At 41.9% G+C, this 21,762-nt stretch overlaps 1 protein-coding gene across 1 annotated transcript in view; it reads left to right on the plus strand.

Annotated features, from left to right (window-relative positions):
• LOC120564412 (spondin-1-like) overlaps positions 1-21,762 on the plus strand; it is a 483,039-nt gene that overhangs the window by 385,817 nt on the left and 75,460 nt on the right. The window contains exon 11 of the mRNA XM_039809345.1: positions 13,985-14,167. Coding sequence (XP_039665279.1) covers positions 13,985-14,167 — 183 coding nt within the window. The remainder of the gene's footprint in view (positions 1-13,984; positions 14,168-21,762) is intronic.

The following is a 21,762-nucleotide window of genomic DNA, read 5'->3' on the forward strand; positions in this document are numbered from 1 at the left end:
CACGAAAACTCACAAAAAATTGGCACCAGGAGCTTTGCAAGACTGTACAGCGATTTGGCCCATACCTGTAAGCGGGCTCCATAGCGCCCCCTAATGCGTGAAAGGACTCAACTTGGACATAGTTGATCCGATCTTCACCATATTTAATAGCTATATTGCTCTAATCATTGCGGACATATTTCCCATTTACCTTCATTAGCTCCGCATTATGCATTTTTCAGGTGTTTTACATTCTTTCGAACTTGTCCTAGGCCATGATTTCAATCTTCTTGAATCTTTGCCGGTAGTATCTGTTGACCCTCATGACGAAAAGTTATCCAAAGAATTTTGATAGTTGAAAAAATGCGCAAGTTACAGCAACTTCCTGTCTAAACACGAAGTTGCATTATCTTGGCAACAATTATTCCGATTGCCCCAAAACTTGATAAGGTTTAGCATATGTGCCAAACTTGGCGGCAATCGGCCATTAGATGGTGCTGTTTTAATTTTGTCTAATTAATCAGCAAAATATTGATATATGGGAAACCTACTCTGTCTAAGTATTCCTGGGGCGTGAGTCCGTTCGGCACAAAAACTTGCACATAGACTCGGAGGACCCTTGTGACAGAAAGTTATCAAAAGAATATTGATAGGTAAAGCAATGTGCAAGTTATGGAGGACCAACTTCCTATAGGTGGGTGTCGAAACTGGAACGGTTGTATCTTGCCAACGGCTATTCCGATGGACACAAAACTTAAAACTGTTGTTCCTCATGTTCCAGTGAGGCTGTGTGCCAAATATGCCGTCAATCGGCCTTTACATGGCGCTGCTTTTATTGTTTTAATTAATTAGCAAATTCGCTTTGAGCGAAACATACTTTTTTTAAACTCTTCGTAGAGTGTGAATCCCATCTGCACAAAAATGTGCACGTAGACTCAGTGAACACTCATGACAAAAAGCCATCAAAAGAATTTTGATAGCTAACACAATGCGCAAGTTACAGAGGACCAACTTCCTGTAGGGGGCTGTCGAAACAGGAAGTTGCGTATCTTACCAAAATTTATTCTGATTTCAACCAAATATGACACAGTCTTTCCGCATAAGGGCCTGAGCATCCATGCCAAATTTATAGTGAATCGGCCATTAGATGGTGCTGTTAGAATGTTTTGTATTAATTAGCTACATCGCAATATAGCCTATGGGAAAGGAAGTCCACCATTTTGATTTCAAAGTTTGAAATTGCGATTTTGGCCATTTCCACGTCATACTTTAACGAACTCCTCCTAGAGATTTCATCCTATCAACTTCAAATTTGTCTTAAGACATTAAAGATGAAAAGATGTTAAAAGAAAAACTTTTCATAATAGGGCGTGGCCGTGGCGGAGCGGCCATTTTGTGTGTTTCGCCGCCGAAACAGGAAGTGGGTGTAACTCGAGTGTACATTGTCCAACTGGCTCCAAACTTTTTATGATTAATAAGTCTCTAACTCTGAGGACATTTACTGGACAAAATGTACTGAAAGTCATAGCGCCCTCTAGTGGCAACAGGAAGTAGGCCTAAAAGTCAAGGTGCTATATTTTACGAACTCCTCCTAGAGATTTCATCCGATGGACTTCAAACTTGGTCTGTACCATCTCAACACTTTAAAGATGAAAAGTTATTAAAAGAAAAACTTTTCGTCAGACGGTGTTGGCGTGGCGGCCATTTTGAGTGTTTAGCGATGAACAAAAAAGTTGTTGTAACTTGAGTGTACGTTGTCGTATCTGCCCGAAATTTCTTACAATTGACAAGGGTCCATGTCTGAGGACATCTAATTCAATTCAATTCAATTTTATTTATAGTATCAAATCATAACACAGGTTATCTCGAGACACTTTACAGATAGAGTAGGTCTAGACCACACTCTATAATTTACAAAGCCCCAACAATTACAATAAGTCCCTCAAGAGCAAGCAGTGCGACAGTGGCGAGGAAAAACTCCCTCTTGGGAAGAAACCTCGGAGAGACCCAGGCTCTTGGTAGGTGGTGTCTGACGGGCCGGTTGGGGATGTGATGAACAGTGGCGATAATAGTCACATTAATAATGGAACAGTGACTTCAAATGGTAGTCGTAGTAGTTCATGTCATATCAGGGCGCTGCAGAGCGTTACAGGATGTAATGTGGCCCAGCAGAGCATGGATGGATGTAGCAGGAAGCTGCAGGGTTCAGCAGGAAGCAGCAGGGTTCAGCAGGACATTGCAGGGCACCGCTGAGCTCAGCAGGGATTGCAGCAGGCCCATGGCGACAGCTGGAACCAAGATCTTGGTGCCAACGTTCTCCAAGGAAATATGCTGGGGGAAAAAACATAAGGACTCCGGGGAGTAAACTCCCCAGAAGCTAGGATTAATAACAAGCATTTCTGGGACGGGATACACACAAATGGTAATAGAGAGGGAGAGTAGAGAGCACCTCAGTGTGTCAAAGGAAGGAAGTCCCCCGGCAGTCTAGAACTATAACAGCGTAACTAAGAGAGACAGGTCATAAGGAGAGGTAGCTTTTTCGGGCTTGGAACTCTCCCCTGCCGGATCGGGCTGTGCTGGCCCTCTACTTTTTTATATATTATTATTAATCTAACAATTTTGAAGAGAAGCAGGTGGGCCAGTTAGGTGGACACTGCAACTCCTCACTCCCTAACTATAAGCTTTATCAAATAGAAGAGTTTTAAGTTAATTCTTAAATGCGATTACAGTTTCTTAGTAGTTTACATCTACATGCCAATATTGACTTTTGGTCATAGCGCCCCCCGCTGTCAACAGGAAATGTGACTTATCAAATGTCTGTAGCGGAGCGCTTCCAGGACTCAAAATATTAGCTAGAGGTGCTCTTTGGATGGGATAATCATAATGTAGAAACCAAAAAGGAAAGTCCAAGGCACTCTCTTTTAGAAAAATACAAAGCCTTTATTTATGGCAAAGTCATCATTAATCTTAAAGTGCTCCGACGCGTTTCGGCATACAAGCCTTCGTCAGGGAGTCAATCAATTTCCAAAACAGGAAGAGACATTCTTATAAACTTTCAAACAGACCAATCAAAAAAAACAATCAAGAAACACAACCAATGAAAAGCCTTCATTTTGGTAGAGGAAGGTTCAGCGTTGTAGGATTATAGAATGACCACTAGATGTCCTCATTGGTCATAAATAGACCAGTGTAATTGACTACAAATCAAGGTTAAATTCAAAACATGTACAGCACAAATAGAAATAGAAATGGACCCAATTGAAAAATAAACAATATGGTTTTAAAGAAAAACACTGAGATCAAGTTCTTCATTTAGGCCTGGATAGGTAGTAGCCTGCAGTTTATCAATCCAGAAACTTTCTCTCTGGTTTAGTTGTTTTTTTCTGTCCCCTTTCCTCAGTGACAATGGAATATGATCAATTCCACAGATCTGTACGGTCGATGGATCACTATTATGGTGTTCTCTGTAGTGCCTCGCCATAGGATAGTTCATGTTGTCCGTGCGAATTGCATATTTATGTTCTGCCAAACGGTCCTGTAAACACCTCTTAGTCCTTCCTATATAGAACACTTTGCATTCAGGGCATTCCAGTCTGTATATAACAAATACTGTTTTACAGCTAATGAAGTGGTTGATAGTAAACTGTTTTAGGGATACAGTATCAACAAAGGTTTTAGACTGTAATACATTTGTACAATGATTACAGTGTTGACATTTATATGACCCTTTGGGTTTAGATCCCAACCAAGTTTGTTGGCCTTCTGGTTTCAAATAGCTGCGGACCAGTTTGTCTCGAATTGTAGGACATCTCCTGAAAGTGACCAAAGGTGGCTCAGGAAACAACTGGCCAAGCACCTCATCACTTTCAATAATACCCCAATTGTTTCTTATTATTCTCTTAATCTGGTCTGCCTCTGTACTATGTGTGGTAACAAAAATGGGTCTATCTTTTGTTAGCTTAGGCGGATTTCTTTGTAGAAGTGATATCCTATTTGCAGACTTAGCCCGGCTGTATGCTTCCTGGAGGGTTGTGTTTTTATAACCCCGTTCCTTGAAGCGTGACGTCATCTCTTTTGCTTTACACTCAAATGAATTGTCTAGGTCACAAATTCTCCTGACTCGCTGGAATTGTCCGTATGGAACATTTTCCTTCAACCACTTAGGGTGGAAGCTTCTCGCATGAAGAATAGTGTTCCTGTCAGTAGGTTTTCTAAACACTGAGGTATGTAGTGCACCATGATCGTCTTTGAATATGGTAAGGTCAAGAAAATTAATATAATCTTTACTATATTCCAAAGAGAGTTTAATGTTGGGGTTAATGTTATTCAAATAAACATGGAACTCTTTCAAATCTGACTCTGAACCAGACCAAAACAGACAAACATCATCAATGTAACGTCCCCACCAGATGTTTTTAAAGAAGGCATTCTTTTCCTGATTTAGACAAAATCTTCCTCCCATTTCCCCAGAAATAGACTTGCATATGATGGGCTGTAACAGGCCCCCATAGCACAGCCTTTTATCTGTTTAAAGGTCTTATCCTGGAAGATGAAGATGTTATTATTCAATGTCCATTTAGTTAATGACAATAAAAAATCAGTGGGTGGCATTTCCGACTCAGGTCTCCTAATTAAAAAATGTGTCAGAGCTGCAAGACCCTGTGTGTGTTCAATGTTTGTATACAATGCTTCTACATCCATAGTAACTAGATATGTATCAGAGCCTATGTTTTGTAATTGTGTGATCTTATTCAGAACATCTGTGGTGTCTTGGACAAATGCTGGGAGTGAAGACAGACAGGGTTTAATAAAATAGTCAATAAACTTAGAGACTGGTTCAGTCAGACTATCATTACCAGAGATAACAGGTCTCCCTGGAGGGTTATCCACACACTTATGGATATTGGGTAACATGTAGAATGATGCCACTCTTGGGTTTTCATTCCACAGAAAATCAAGGAAATGTGACTTATATGACAAACATCATCCGATTTACATGAAACTTAGAATGTGTGGTCTACGTGTGATACTGAGCCGCCCCCTATAATATGGCCACGCCCACTTACTCAGGCCACGCCCCCATTCATAACATGTGAACCGTTTAAGGTATACCCTTGTGTGAGGTGTCATTGAACTCAGCACAGACTTCCTTTTTAATTGGTGATGGTTTGACCCGCACCCTAAGCTTAAGCCACGCCCCCTTTCATAACATTTGAACCATTTAAGGTTGATCGTTGTGTGAGGAATCAATGAACTCAGCAGAGAGTTCCTTCTTCATTGGTGATGGTTTGGCCCGCCCCCTATGCTTTAGCCACGCCCCCTTTTATAACTAATGAGCCGTTTGATGAAGACCCTTGTGTGAGATATCATTAAACTCAGCAGAGACTTCCTTATTCATTGGTGATGGTTTGGCCCGCCCCCTATGCTTTAGCCACGCCCCCTTTCACAGCTGATGAACCGTATGATGTAGAGTCTTGTGTGAGGTATCGTTGAACTCTGCAGGGAGTTCCCTTTTCATTGGTGACGATTTGTGGTGTCTGAGTGCCGAGCGAATTAACGGTCGCAAGGAGCGGCGTCTGCCAGTAACCCTGACGCGCGCAGAGGCGCGAGGGCCCGTCCATCGCTGCTCGCAGCTTTAATTAGGGCCCGAGCGCCGACAGCGGCAAAGGCCCTATTGAAACTGAAGGAATTATTGTTTCTTTCTATTCTTTTCCCGTCAAATGAATTGCCTTTTTGATGGGCTTAACATATTCAAAAACTCACCAAATTTGGCGGTCGCATCAAGTCTGGTGAAAATCTATGTATTTTAAGGGTTTCGGGAATAGTCGCACAAAAATGGCTCGCTAGCGCCCTCTAGAAAGTTAAAAGAATTGAGCCCCTGCAGTGCGTTTAACGTAGACTTACAAAACTTGGTACACATATGTAATATGTGAAGATGTACAAAAAACTTAATTAGAGCTGTACCCTACACCCAACAGGAAGTCTGCCATTTTTAATTGAAAGTTCGATATTAGTGCGATTTTGGCCATTTCCACATGTCGTACTTTAACGAACTCCTCCTAGAGATTTCATCCGATCAACTTCAAACTCGGTCTGTGCCATCTTAAGACATGAAAGATGAAAAGTTGTTAAAAGAAAAACTTTTCGTCATAGGGCGTGACCGTGGCGGGGCGGCCATTTTGTGCGTTTCGCCGCCAAAACAGGAAGTGGGTGTAACTCGAGTGTACATTGTCCAACTGGCTCAAAACTTTTCAGGATTCATAAGAGTCCAACCCTGAGGACAAATAAAGGCCGATATTTACTTAAAGTCATAGCGCCCCCTAGTGGCAACAGGAAGTAGGCCTAAAAGTCAAGGTGCTATACTTTAACGAACTCCTCTAGAGATTTCATCCGATGGACTTCAAACTTGGTCTGTATCGTCTCAACACCTTAAAGATGAAAGTTATTAAAAGAAAAACTTTTCGTCATATGGTGTGGGCATGGTGGCCATTTTGAGTGTTTAGCGATGAACAAAGAAGTTGTTGTAACTTGAGTGTACATTGTCTAATCTGCCCGAAATTTCTCACGATTGACAAGGGTCCAGGGCTGAGGACAACTACAGGCCAAAATTGACTTTTGGTCATAGCGCCCCCCGCTGGCAACAGGAAATGCGCCTTATATGACAAACATCATCCAATTTACATGAAACTTAAAATGTGTGGTCTACATGTGATACTGAGCCGCCACCTATACTTTAACCACGCCCACTTACTCAGAACACGCCCCCTTTCATGGTGAGGTATCATTGTGTGAGGTATCATTGAACTCAGCAGACTTCTTTCTTCATTGGTGATGGTTTGGCCCACCCCTATGTTTAGGCCACGCCCCCTTTTATAACTAATGACCCCTTTGATGTAGACCCTTGTGTGAGGTATCATTGAACTCAGCAGAGAGTTCCTTCTTCATTGGTGATGGTTTGGCCCGCCCCCTATGCTTAAGCCACGCCCCCTTTCATAACAAAAATTTCATTAACCGTCTTAAGGTGTGGTGTATATTGAACTCAGCAGAGAATTTGTTTCCCTTTTCATAAATTCTTCCTTCTTCATTGGTGATGGTTTGGCTCGCCCCCTATTTTTAAGCCACTCCCCCTTTCATAAATGCTGACCCATCTAAGGTAGAGTCTTGTGTGAGGTATCATTGAACTCAGCAGAGAGTTCCTTTTTAATTGGTGATGGTTTGAACCGCTCCCTATGCTACTGCCCCCTTTCACAGCTAATGAACCGTATGACGTAGAGTCTTGTGTGATGTATCGTTGAACTCGGCAGAGAGTGCATTTTTGAGGGCTTTAGAATGCACGAAAACTCACAAAAATTTGCACACATGTCACAACTAGTGAAAATTGCAAAGTTCTGTAGTAATTGGGCACGGGCGTTGCCAGGGGGCTCCATAGCGCCCCCTAACGTGCGCATTAATTCCGACAAAAGTAATAAGTTAATATACCAACTTTTGAGGGAACATAGGTCTCATTTTGAACTCCATTGTGCCATTTTTAGAAAAAATTACAAAATTCTAAAATTTCCGAAATCTTGGTTTTCGTGAAAAAGTCTTCATTTTACGAACATTTGTTTGAGGACTTTAGGATGCGTGAAAACTCTCATACTTTTGCAGCCATGTGCAGAATATTAAACTCTTTCATCTGAATTCACATTTAGGCTTGGGAGTGGTATGGTTGCTCTATAGCGCCCCCCCCCCCCTTAATTCATTTACACACTCCATCCCGGTCTCTCAGGTCTGTTAATCAAAATCTGCTTGTCATGCCACGCACTCGTCTGAAAACATGTGGGGACAGAGCTTTTAAGGCTATGGCGCCCAGACTCTGGAATGCTTTACCAACTAGCATTAGGTTTGCGGAGAATGTGGATTGTTTTAAGGGACAAGTGAAGACTCACTTGTTCAGGCTAGCTTTCGGGTAGCCTATGTCTTTTATTTATTTGAAAATTGATTCTGTTGTACTTGTATCTTATTCTGTTGACTATTTTTACCATGTTTTATTGTTTATGCACATTGTAAAGCACTTTGTGACCTTGTCTGTGAAAAGCGCTGTATAAATAAATTTTACTTACTTACTTACTTAATTGGTTTTAGCCCTTGGGCACATTTTTGACGCCCTCAATATATACAAAAACTCACAAAAATTGGCACCAACATAAACAGCTTTGCGAGACTGTACAGCGATTTGGCTCATAACTTTAAGCGGGCTCCATAGCGCCCCCTAAGGCGTAAAAGGCCTTAACTTGGACATAGTTGCTCCGATCTTCACCAGATTTAATACACATAGTGCTCTAATCATTGCGGACATATTTCCTATTTACCTTCATTAGCTCCGCCCAACCGGAAGGCGGCCATTTATAATGTTGCATTTTCAGGTGTTTTACATTCTTTCGAGCTCGTCCTAGGCCGTGATTTCAATCTTCTTGAATCTTTATAGGCAGTATCTGTTGACCCTCATGACGAAAAGTTATCCAGAGAATTTTGATAGTTGAAAAAATGTGCAAGTTACTGCAACTTCCTGTCTAAACAGGAAGTTTGAGTTATCTTGGCAACAATTATTCCGATTGCCCCGAAACTTGACAAGTTTGTTCCTCATGGCCGGTTTAGCATCTGTGCCAAACTTGGCGGCAACCGGCCATTAGATGGCACTGTTTAAATGTTTTTTTAATTATTGATATATGGGAAACCAATTCTGTCTAACTAATCCTGGGGCGTGAGTCCGATCGGCACGAAAACTTGCATAGGACCCTCGTGACAAAAAGTTATCAAAAATCTTTTGATAGCTAAAACAATGCGCAAGTTATGGAGGACCAACTTCCTGTAGGTGGGTGTTATATTTGTGAATATTTGAACTTCCTTGTATAATCTACACAACAGAGACAACCAGGAAATAAAAACACCCCAATCTCTGTTTTCTGGTAGGTCCATTAACATACAACAAATCAACAGTATAGACAATAAACACATACTCCAATAATTGGATTTTTCAGGAATGTATTATTATATTTACAATATTCTTCGGCCTTCAAACCATTATAGCATTTAGAAATTGACTGAAATGTCAATTTCAGGGAATCTAACCCTTTATAGACCGACTTTTAACGGTTACTCAATTTCAACAACTCTATTTAATTTACTTAAAGATCATAGAATACTGTTCACTTTTAGGATGGAATTGACAGACAGTATCTTAACACACAACATAAAATTTGGTTTATCCAATCTGAAAAATTCGGCCGATAGGCAAAAGATGTTGTGGAAAAGACGTGTCTTGTCCCCTTATCCTCCTGGCCCAATTATCGTCTCTCATCTTGGTTCTCTGGTACCGGTGCTACTGGATCATCACGTCGGGTTCACCAAATTGAAGAACAATAAATGTGGATCTGGAACCTCAGGCACTCAGGCCCTCGGATTCTGACTCTAATTGCCTTACACTTTAAACTATCCCACTTCAGCGGATTCTTTGATTCATTTTATTCTATTGATGAATTTTAACCGGTGGACTGAAATAAATCACTGAGATGATAGAATAAAATTAACACTTCTTTAGTACAGTATTCTAAGATTACAATACACGTGGGCTCAGAACTGAGACTTCCTCGTCTCTCCCAAGCTCTTAGCAAATGTTACAAAGTCCCATTTCTATTTATTTATTTCTGGGTGTAGTCCTTCTGTTGTCAGCAGAATTTCTGTTTGGGGGTTGTTATCTTCATGCATTCCAATCCGGCAGGATCTCTGGTTTTACTCCAAATGGGGGTTTGACAGAAACCCCTTGTCTTTCTCTTGTCCTCTTCATGACCTCTCCACTGGCGCCTAAACACAGCACATACCTACCATGTATTTATGTCATTGATGTGCTAACTCTAGAAAACTGCACCCAAACCTTTCCCTCAGAACGCACAACAACACACAGATAGGCACATGAGACACTTATGCTATAATTTTGGATAATATGACACATCTAGGTAAAATACACGTCTAAATAATCTCTTCAGCATATATCATTAAATGTCAAAGTCTGGAAATACAGTCTATACATCAGGTTTATAAGGGATAAGAGGCAGATTCACGTACACACACTTGTGGGTAACCTGTAATTTATAAAGGGAACATTGCTTACAGATGTGCGTACGCACGGTTTTATAAATCAGATTTTTTTTTGCCGTACGCCATTTTTGGCTTTTGTGCGTAAGTACACTTTTAGTAAGGATCCTACGCACAGTTTTATAAATGAGACCCCAGGTGAGTAGCGCACTGCCATGAGTCTATGACACTGTCTGATTACTCCACATTTTCATTGTGATATTTTGTGATTACATTCTGAATCTGCAACGTTCTCTGTCAGGTAAATCAGTATGTCAGTGGTAGGCTATACAGTGGAGTTGCATATTATTAAGTGGTTTGGGGTCCTTCTGTAAGTAATTTTGGGGTACAATTTGTTTTTGAAGAATTCTACAAGCAGCAATACTACAGGCCAAGCAATACTACAGGCAAAGCAATTGGCCCGTTCCAAACAGGCACATTTTCAATGGGCACCGTACTAGTAATTTACAAAGGCCCAACAATTACAATAATCCCCCCAAGAGCAAGCATTTAGTGCAACAGTGGCGAGAAAACACTTCCTTTTAGGCAGAAACCTCAAGTGGTGAGGTAAAACTTCCTTTTAGGCAGAAACCTCGGACAGACCCAGGCTCTTAGGGGGCGGGTGTCTGTGCCGGTTGGGGGTTAGATGAACAGTGGCAATCATAGTAACAATAAAGATAATGGAACGATGACTAAGTTAGTAACAAGCATTTCTGGGACATGAATGCACACAGATGGAAAGAGAGAGGAGAGATGAGCTCAGTGTGTCAAAGGAAGTCCCCCGGCAGTTTAAAACTGACTAGATGAATCTGACGACTATGAAGAGAAGCAGAGAAGGATTCCTCACCGATGTTGCTCCAGGTGCAGTCGTGGCCTTCCTTGGGCCTGTACGGCGTAGTAATCCAAGCTCAACCAGTACAGTCAGCAAGAGTTTGTCGTAACCATGAACTTTTTTACAGATGTCCAACAGACACTGTAGCTCATACTGTCGCACATACATTGACCTTTCTTCCACACACTTTGCAATCACACCACTCACACACAAAAGCAACAGGAAGTCTGCTTAATGTGACAAATATCATTGGGTTTATATAAAATTTACATTGTGTAGTCTACACTTGATGTAGAGCAACATATTTCAAGATTCCATTTATTGTCATTCAGCACAACAGAAATTTGTAAAGCATGAGCGAAATTACGAGCATGGCCCATTTAAAAACAGAAAAAAAGCATAATAAAATAGAGCTCTATGAATACAGTTATATAAAAAAAAGCTAATAAATAATTTCCACCTGATTGTACATACTATGTGATGTATTGCACTTACATAAATAAATATTATTGCACATTTGCATAGTAAGCACAGTTTAGTGATTTGTAGTTGTGATTAGCAGTCTGATAGCAGCCGGTTAAAAGCTGTTTTTGAATCTGGCAGTGCTGCAACGAAGGCTGCGGTATTTCCTGCTTAAAGGCAGGAGGGAGAACAAGTTGTGACAGGGGTAAGTGGAGTCTCTTAGGATGCTGATGGCTTTAATAGACACTTTTGGGCCAGATCCTCGATAGGTGTCAGTGGGGCCCCAATAGTTATCTCTGCTGACCTCATCACTCTCCTAAGGGGTTTTCTATCTCCGGTGTTTCAGCTCTCATGACACAGTGAGATGCTGCTGGTCAAAACACTCTCTATGGTGCCCCTGTATAGAGTGCTGATGATAGATGGACTGAGTGAGCCTTCTTTAGCTGCCGCTGCAGGAAATTATGCTGGTAAGCCTTTTTTCACCAGAGGAACTTGGTGTTCTTGATAGTATCTACTGCAGGGCTGTATTCTTCTGAAATCGATCACTATTTCCTTGTTTTTTTCAGGAAAAGGTTGTCGACACAATGTCTACCTTCTCTCTGTAGGTGGTCTCCAGTTTCTTCTGGATCAGGCCTACCACTGTCATCCATTTACTTAATGATGTGATTTGTACTTGACTTTGCACAACAGTCATAGGTCATCAGGTCACTCTAGGTCATCAGGGTGAACAGTATAGGAGTCAGGACACACCCTGCAGAGATCCGGTGCTTAGTGAGATGGTGGATGATGTTTTGCCACCTACCCTTACAAATTGAGGCCTCTCTGAGAGAATATCTAAAATCCAGTTGCACAGTTGAGTGTTTAGTCCAAGTGGGCCACGTTTATTGACCATGGGGATTATGGTATTGAATGCTGATCTTACGTTGACAAATAACATCCGTACATGCATGTTCTTTTTCTCCAGGTGTCCCAGGCTCAGATGAAGTGCAGTAGATATACAGTAGCATCCTCAGTGAAACGTTTTGGGTGGTAGGTAGGTGAATTGAAGTGGTTAGAGTGTGGAAGGAAGGATAGATGTGATGTGACCCTTGACTAGTCTTTCAAAGCACTTTATTATTATGGGAGTAAGTGCTGTCAGTCGATAATCATCTAGTCTAGTGACTATGGTTTTTTTCGGGACTGGGATGATGGCTGAGGTTTTGAAGCATGATGGTATGACTCAGGGAGGTGTTAAATATGTCTGTTAGAACATGAGTCCAAACTTGTGTGTTAGAACATGAGTCTGAGGGGTCAGTGCATCCCTTGAGCACACACCCTGGAAACTGTCAGGGCCGTATGGATGTCATGAACAGAATGTGAAAAAGCAGGAGACGTGGCATATGCGGTTTAACCAGTTCTTTTAATGATACACTTATGTTATTTAGAAAATGTTTTGTGTGTTTTTTGTGACCTTGACACTAGCTCCCTCAGCCAAATAGTGTGGGTAACAGATCAAGGCAGCAACATAATCAAAGCCCTGGAACCATATAGGAGACTGTCTTGTCTCGATCACCTAATTAATACTGTCCTTTGCCATGGTCTGCATGCCGATGCACTGGCCGACAACACGCCGGATATAGGAGAGACCATATCTTAGAACTCGTGAGATATCTGAAACAATCTGGCCTGGTTGCTCAATTATGGAAGACAGTGCTACAGATGGGGAAGACATGATTTCGCACAGTTTACTTCACACTCAAGTCAGTGCAGGACATATACCCAGAGCTACGGAAGGAACCTGGAGAGGCATAGCTTTCTCCCCACCCAATTAGGCTAATAAAGTAATGGTTAAATAAACACAAATGCTTGATCAAGGGCCCGGCCTGGCCCGGCCCGAGGATAGTGGCAGGAAATATCGGCCTGTCAAGTTTGGGCTCGGGCTCGAGCAGAGAATCTAAACTCTAGCGTATGCCCCCTTTTATTATTGTGAATATTTCTGTGGATACGTAATTTTCAAGTTTTGTGCTTACGCCATCTTTTAGTATAAGCTATGCAGTATTTTATACATGAGGCCCCTGCAGCTTTCCGTGGTTTGATTTTCCTCAGATTTTGGACATCAGTTGGGTTAAGACTTAGTACCTGGTCATTGTTATGTGGAGTGGCTTTTATTGCTGCTGTGGTGTTCAATGGCTCTTTTTGACATTCTGATTCCTTTCATTTTCTCTGCCTCTGTACCTCGAGAGAGCATTAATTGAAGCCAGTACCTCTGCTACTTCATGTATCTCTGCTACCACTGATAAGACATTCACAAATCCCCCATAGATGTCACTCTGTAGCCTCTTGTGGTCCAGTAACTGCAGTAATCATCTTTGGATACAATGTTAAATAATCAATGTCAGCCCAGTCCCCCACCCCTAACCCATTCCTCGTACTGTTAAATTCAGTTCAGCTTCTGTAGTGGAATGAAACAGAAAAAAAGCATTTTTAACTGGTAATGCTAACCATGTGAGCCCAGCCAATCACTTAATGAGCAAAAGATTTTAAAGAAAATATTAAAATGCCTCTTTTTCTTTGGTATGTCCTGCATTCACTAAACATCTCTATGTGTTTCTCTCTTAGATGACACACCAGAGACATGTATCTACTCAGGCTGGTCTCCCTGGTCAGCCTGTAGCAGCGCTACGTGTGAAAAAGGCCGCAGGATGAGGCAGAGGATGTTGAAGGCCCAGTTGGATCTCAGCGTGCTGTGTCCCCACACTCAAGATTTTCAGCCCTGCATGGGACCGGGATGCAGTATGGAGGGTAACAACATACACAGATACACTGTACAATGGACGTATGAGAAGTAAGGTTGGAGAGTGTAAGAAACTAAAGTGATCAAAACAATGATTGAGAGAGAAAGTAAGCCGGTTGTACTATTTGTTCGTATCATATTGAGACACCCTCCACACAGTTACATATTCCAAATGTGAATGACCCACAGGGGGCAGTTGACGTGGATATCACTTTAAGACACAGTGCTACGTGGCCCATGCCCAGATATAATAAGTGTGCATGGGTTCACTGATTCATTGATTTCCACTGTGAGAGCAGGAGACATGTGAACAGTTGAAAGGAAGATTCACCCAACATCCACTTGTGTGAAAAGAGAGCTGGTTTCCAGGCCCCTCTCACGATTCATGGTCTGCATTTCCTCACTTGTATGAAGAGTCAGAGAGGGATACTGTACACCTTGCATGACATGCTCTGTGAACCCGCCCAGTTACAGCCCAGTACCGAAGCTGACGTAATAGCAGCCATGCACAGAAGAGTTCTGGTGGCCTTTCCAAGCGTACCAGGGGCTCTAAGGGGGTGAGAAACTCTGTACAATAAGACATAACACAATAAAACACACAATAAACTGCATCATAATTTGTGCAATAAGCCACACAATAAGCTTCACAATAAGGTGACTAATAAGCTGCACAATTATTAGCGCAATAGGACGAGTATCAAGTTGCACAATAAGCCCAATAATAATAAGCTGCATAATAAACCACACAATAAAGCACGCAATAAGCCGCGTAATAATTTGTGCAATAAATATAATAATAATTAAGGTGTGCAATAAGCCGCATAAGCCACGTAATGAAAGATCTCCTGTGACGAGGTCTCCTACCTTTACCTGAAGCTGTTGATGACCCTCATTACGTAGAGTTACTGTGGCAGGGATAGCCACACAATTGGCTGAAAGCCACACAGGAGGTGGACTCTGGGGATCTGCAGGCTGAGCATTTCTTCTGCTATTTCTTGGTCCACAAGTGGGACTATTCTGAATCTCAGGGGTCTCAAGCAAGTACCTTCACCCCCTGAGATGCAAGATGTTGAGGGTCCAAACCATCACAGCAGGTGATTGGTTTGCCATCATCTACGTCAGGGACGCACACTCCCAGATACCAATCTGGCAGGGTCACTGAGGTTTGGCTTCGAGGGCCAGATGTTAAGTCTTAGGTTCTGCCTTTCTGCATTCGACTAGCTCCTGGAAACTCACATGACAACTTGACATAAACAGAAAATCCACCTCTTTTTGTTGACATAATGATTATTATAATTAGATGTGCAAGGTTAGGGACCAATTCTAGCACTTGGTCAGATAGATGTGTGACAGGATATTTCACAAAACTGGCTGTCATGACATAATTATGACAGTGTAATGGATAGATTATTAGACCTCAAGTAAAGTGGTACCATTTTGATTTGTCATTAAGATATCATGGATAAGACTTGCCTTCATGACATTATGACAGTTCAATTCAATTTTATTTATAGTATCAAATCATAACATAGGTTATCTCGAGACACTTTACAGATAGAGTAGGTCTAGACCACACTCTATAATTTACAAAGCCCCAACAATTACAATAAGTCCCTCAAGAGCAAGCAGTGCGACAGTGGCAAGGAAAAACTCCCTCTTGGGAAGAAACCTCGGACAGACCCAGGCTCTTGGTAGGCGGTGTCTGACGAGCCGGTTGGGGGTGTGATGAACAGTGGCAATAGTAGTCACATTAATAATGGAACAGTGACTTCAATGGTAGTTGTAGTAGTTCATGTCATATCAGGGCGCTGCAGGGCGTTACAGGATGTAGCGTGGCCCAGCAGAGCATGGATGGACAGTGTAACTAATAAATATTTTGACCTCAAGTAAAGTGGTACCATTTTGATTTGTCATTAAGATATGGATATGCCCTTATATCCCCACTCGCTCGCTCAGGTCAGAGGATCAGCTGCTCCTGAGTGTGCCTAAAACTAAGCAGAAGCTAAGAGAAGACCGTGCCTTTGCTGTGGCGGCTCCTAAATTATGGAATGATCTGCCTCTGCACGTTAAACAGGCCTCTTCTGTGTCTTTTTTTTAAATCCCGTTTTAAAACCCATCTCTTTTCTGTGTCCTTTGACACCTAGTATGATGTTGACTTGTTGGACTTCTTTTAATTATTTGGATTGCTTGTTTTTCATTGCGCAACTAATATTTTGTATTCATGTTATATTGTTATGTATTTTATTTATGATGTTTGATTTATTTTTCTGTACAGCACTTTGTTCAACTTTGGTTGTTTTAAAGCGCTTAACAAATAAAGTTGGATTGGATTAGATAAGACTTGCTGTCATGACAACATTATGACAGTGTAACTAATAAATATTTTGAGTCAATTAAAGTGGTACCATTTTGATTTGTCATTAAGATATCATGAAGGATAAGACTGGCTGTCATGACAGCATTATGACAGTGTAACAAATGCATTATCTGACCTCAAGTGAAGTGGTACCATTTTGATTTGTCATTAAGATATCATGAAGGATAAGACATGTCTTAAGAATGCCATCGCACACCAAATTACCTTCCTAACACATCATGTGATGTAAAAATCTTTGTTAAGACTTGTTTTGTAACACAATGACCAAGCTCAACACTCACACTCAGGAATTAAACAAGAAAGCAGTTTTATAAATGAACATGGAGTTCACGTGACCAGTGACCAGATGGTCGCAGAAAACTAGGGCTCTCATACCCACCTCTGCATTTCATTGAATAACCAGGTCTATTCCTTTTTCTTCAATGCCAAATCGTTTTATCTGCTATCACAGTGACTCAGTGAACTGCCAGCAAGTGCAAGAAAACAGGTCCTGTTGTCGTGTAAGCTACAGACTCGGACACAAAAATCTGCAAAAATGGCGGCGGCTAATAGAGCGGTAGCTAACATAGCGACCGATGCTAGCGCATTCCAGAACATGGAGGACTTAATCGCTCAGGTCTTGGAAAAGCAACTGAGTGTGCTTGAATCAGTGGTTTACAACGCAATAAAGGGAGCGCTAATGTAAATGAATGCCTCGCTGCAACAAATCAGGGCAGAGCTTGAGACAAAGGGAACTACAGTGTGTGATCTGATGCAACCTGACCGGCGCATTCACCCAGCGGCATCGGGAGCTTGAAGAAGCACAACACAAGATACAAGCTAGGAGCACCCTGGATCTGCTCATCCACCCGGCCACCCTGAGAGTGACCCACGGAGGGAGAGAGTTCACCTTCACTGCAGCCACAGATGCGGACGTTTTCTGTCGGGAGCTGGATGTGGAGGACGACGCGACATCAACACGGGCCGCTTCGCCCCGTGGCCTGTTGCCGACACCGAAACCAGAGGATGGCAATGGGACTTTGCGTCTGGTGCTGGAGCCGGTGGCGGGGCCAAGGCTGGCGGGGCCAAGGTTGGCAGACCCAGCGGCTGTGGGCTAGGGGTGTCTGGGCTACCGTGCTAAATTTGTCCCGAGGACACCGTATGTAAGTTTTGGAGCCAAGCTTTAATGGATCATTTAACCAGACTGTTTCAACGTACCTGTGACTTTAGACAGGAGGGGTAATTGTGGGCTCGAGTTTGTGCGAGCTGCATTTGATGTGGCCACGTATCTTGCAGATAGGGGTTGGGGTCTGCGGACTCAGAGGGTTAGGGTATTTATTTTATTTTTTATGTTTTTACCACACTCTGCTCAGAGCTAACAGTTCACCCTTTGCTACAAATTTATCAGCGAATTTGGGTATGGTACTCCAGACATGTATGCGTGTAATTGTTGAAGATCGCTGAGCTTTCAATCCTTTCAGTTAACATCAGGGGGCTAAACAATCAAACAAGCTAAATTCCTGGACTATTTAAGAAGGAAGAACATAGATGTGGCGCTTATACAAGAGTCACATTTACGTAAAAGAGATGTAAATCGTCTACAAAATAAATACTTCAAGGTTGCTGCCTCATCTAGTGACGACAGCAAATCCAAGGGCTCCATTGTATTGCTGTCATGGAAACGCACACTCACCGTAGACAAAAGTAGTAAAGACCTATCAGGCAGGATATCTTATATATGTACCACGATAAGGAGTAGGAAAATAGTCTTTGTTTCGGTATATGCACTGTCTACATATGATGAAAGTTTTTCCTGCGCCTAACCAATGAATTGCTTTCTCTCAATGAATATTCACTAATTATAGGGGGAGACACGAATGCAGTACTGGATTTAAATCTTCTTGAAAATTTCTTTATTAGGAGTAACCCCTTGAGATGCACCATCTCGTTTTCGAGGGGGTCCTTAACAATAATTGAATATACAGTACAATCATAATTAGACAACAGTTAACAAGCAGAAAAGAAAAACAAACAAAAAAGAAAAGAAAATAATTTTTTTTTAAATAAAAGAAAAAGAAAAACATCAGTCATAATCAAGTTTGTGGCAAAGTGAGAATGAAACTGGATACTATTCATAATATTAGAACAGTTGTTATGGTGTTGTATTGACTTAAAGAAAGGTACAGTTGGTACTGTAATAAGAGAACAGGGCATTTTAAAAAAAGTGGAGAGATAGAATGGACCGAATATTTACAGGTAGATTATTCCAATCTGAGGGGGCTTTAAAGTTAAAGGCTTTCTTAGCTGTTGAGAAACATACAGCAGGGACAGAAAGAAAAGTTGTGTAGGGTGTCTCAAGCGATAGGTAGAGGAGAAGGGTACCATAAGCTGTTTAAGATAACTAGGGTAATTGCAATGTATACATTTGTAAATAAACAGCAACCAATGCTGATGTCTTCTTATTTAGGGTGATGGAAGACCAAGTTTTTCATACATAATACAGTGATGAGTAGTAAAAGGACATTCAAGAACAAATCTACAGATTCTATTGTAAGCAACATTGAGAGGGAGCAGATTAGTGCTGGGTGTAACCTGATATACAACATCAGCATAGTCCATAATTGGTAAGATAAGTTGTTGCACAAGTTTCTTTCTAACTGTAAGAGAAAAACATTTTCTGGATCGGTAGAGAACACCAATACCAAAATTGATTCTTTTTAAAATATAATCAATATGATACTTAAATGAGAGCTCAGAGTCTAGCCAAAGTCCTGTAGGATTCTCGTAGGGTACAGATTTGATCATTGGCAAATTATCAAAGATGTTTTATCAATATTAATAAAGTTATGAATATGGTTATTAATAACTTTATCAAATCGACAAACAATCAAAACGGGGCACCACCCTGCTAGTCAGGGACCAATAATCAAACTGTGGAACAGTCTCATTTCTGTGGTAATCCTTTAAAAAGGAAATAAAGGAAGGGGTGAATCCAAGCACGGACCTGATCGACCAGCGATTATTACAACAAGTACACAAATAATCACAAGCAACTGCTAATTAAGTATAATAAGATTTATTAACGTCACAATTATCAGTAGCTAATCAATAATCCTTCAATAATAAACATATATATCTTTTACCATATCACAACCAAAACAAAGCCAAAACAAAGCAGCATGTGTCATGGACACGTCTGTGGGTGTTTGTGTGTGTGTGTGTGTGTGTGTGTGTGTGTGTGTGTGTGTGTGTGTGTGTGTGTGTGTGTGTGTGTGTGTGTGTGTGTGTGTGTGTGTGTGGCCGAAGGAGGAGGGCGGTGTCAAAATGTATTCCTAACACAAAACCAAACTGGCTACTCCTGTGAGCGCGCACAAAACTATTTAGCCTCAAGAGTGCGTAGTGGTGCTGCGTGCCACGGGGAGGAGCTGAAGAAGCCAAGGGGTTGCTAGGCAGCAGCGCCACTCGCGCTAGTATATGCTAGGTCATGTGTTAGCTCTGTACAGGGTGATGCCGACTCCACGTGTGAAGCTAGCCTACAGCGTTAGCTTGGGAGCTACGCGGCTAGCCTGTGTCGTGTGTGTGTGTGTGTGTGTGTGTGTGTGTGTTAGTAAGAGGAGAAAGAGAAGAAGAGTAAAGAAAAGAGGCACTTTGATTTTAATTATCGATAATGACCCAGTTCCCCTCAGCCACTCAGTCCTACAGACTGAGACTTTTGGTTTTGCTGAGGAAAACGTCACTATAACCACTCCAGTAGCTAACAGCTGATTTTCGCGAGTTTCTCGCTGACAGTAATTAAAACTCCATGAAAGGAGTGACTTAGCGGGTAGCGCTTACGGTTTTAAACCAGCTACATAACACAACATAAACCAACAGTATAATTGATCAGTTATACTTTCACAGACAGATTAATAATCACATATGGACCAGTACATGATTAAATCAGATCACATTAATGGCAACAATGGTAGCGAACCCTTTGCTCATTAGTAAACACATTACTTATCTCTGCCCAGACGTCAGCCTTTTTACGGTGTGTTCAGTCCGTTTGTTTCTGTCCATAGGTTTCCACAGAAATGAAACAGAACGAATCCCGGGCGCTCGTCAGGGCCACGGAGAAACTCCCCTCCAAAAAGGCAGTAAGGGGAAGAGTTTGGTCGACTTTGAGAAGAAAAACGTTGTTTCCTTCTCACTGCAGTTATGAAAAACACTGGTGCGTTTTTCATAGGATCCTCCGAAATTAAATCCACTTTCTCCAGAAAATAGAAGTTGAGCACAAGCGCTTGCGCGTCTCCTGTCAGCAACGGGAGTTGCAGGTGAAGACGAGGGAGTTTCCTAGGGTCAGGTTATTTATAGGTTCAGACCCCCTGCTGTGTTTATGGTCCCGCTGAACCAATAGGAAGACTCAAAACTCTTGAAAGGGTGAAGACTACAGCCTTGTAGTCCTTTGACTTCCTGCCAGTTGTGAGGCGTTTCCCTTCTGGCTGGCATTTTCACATAGAGGTGTGAATTAACCAGGCTTTGGGGTTTACATACAGGCCAAGATTCCTTTGTCTTGGCCACATGTCCCCTTGTCTCTGAGCACATGTGTGTCTTGTATCCAGAGGTCAGTTTAATCTGAGGCCTTTTGGTTAAAATCAGGATTAACCAGACTCTTGGTCCCCAACAGTCCTAAATTCAATTCAATTTTATTCATAGTATCAAATCATAACAGAGTTATCTCGAGACACTTTACAGATAGAGTAGGTCTAGACCACACTCTATAAATTACAAAACCCCAACAATTACAGTAATTCCCTCAAGAGCAAGCATTAGCAGTGGCTATTGCGACAGTGGCAAGGAAAAACTCCCTTTTAAGAAGAAACCTTGGCAGACCCAGACTCTTGGTAGGCGGTGTCTGACGGGGCCGGTTGGGGGTGTGATGAACAGTGGCAAGTAATAGTCACATTAAAGATAATGGAACAGTGACTTCGAAGGTCATCGTGGAAGTTCATGTCATAGCAGGGCACATCGTGTCATACTGAGTAGTGCAGTCTCCTATACCGGATCCTGACTACTCTGTGCATATGAACATCACAGCAGGGCGTTGCGGGATGTAACGTGGCGCTGCAGAGCATGGGTGGATGCGGTGGACGCAGCAGGACGCAGCACGACGCGGCCGGGAATTGCAGAGAATCATAAGTAAACTCCCCAGAGCTAGGTTAGTAACAAGCATTTCTGGGACAGGATGCATATAAAAGGAAACAATTG

The sequence above is a fragment of the Perca fluviatilis genome, chromosome 8, assembly GCF_010015445.1.
Source record: "Perca fluviatilis chromosome 8, GENO_Pfluv_1.0, whole genome shotgun sequence".
Lineage (NCBI taxonomy): Eukaryota > Metazoa > Chordata > Actinopteri > Perciformes > Percidae > Perca > Perca fluviatilis.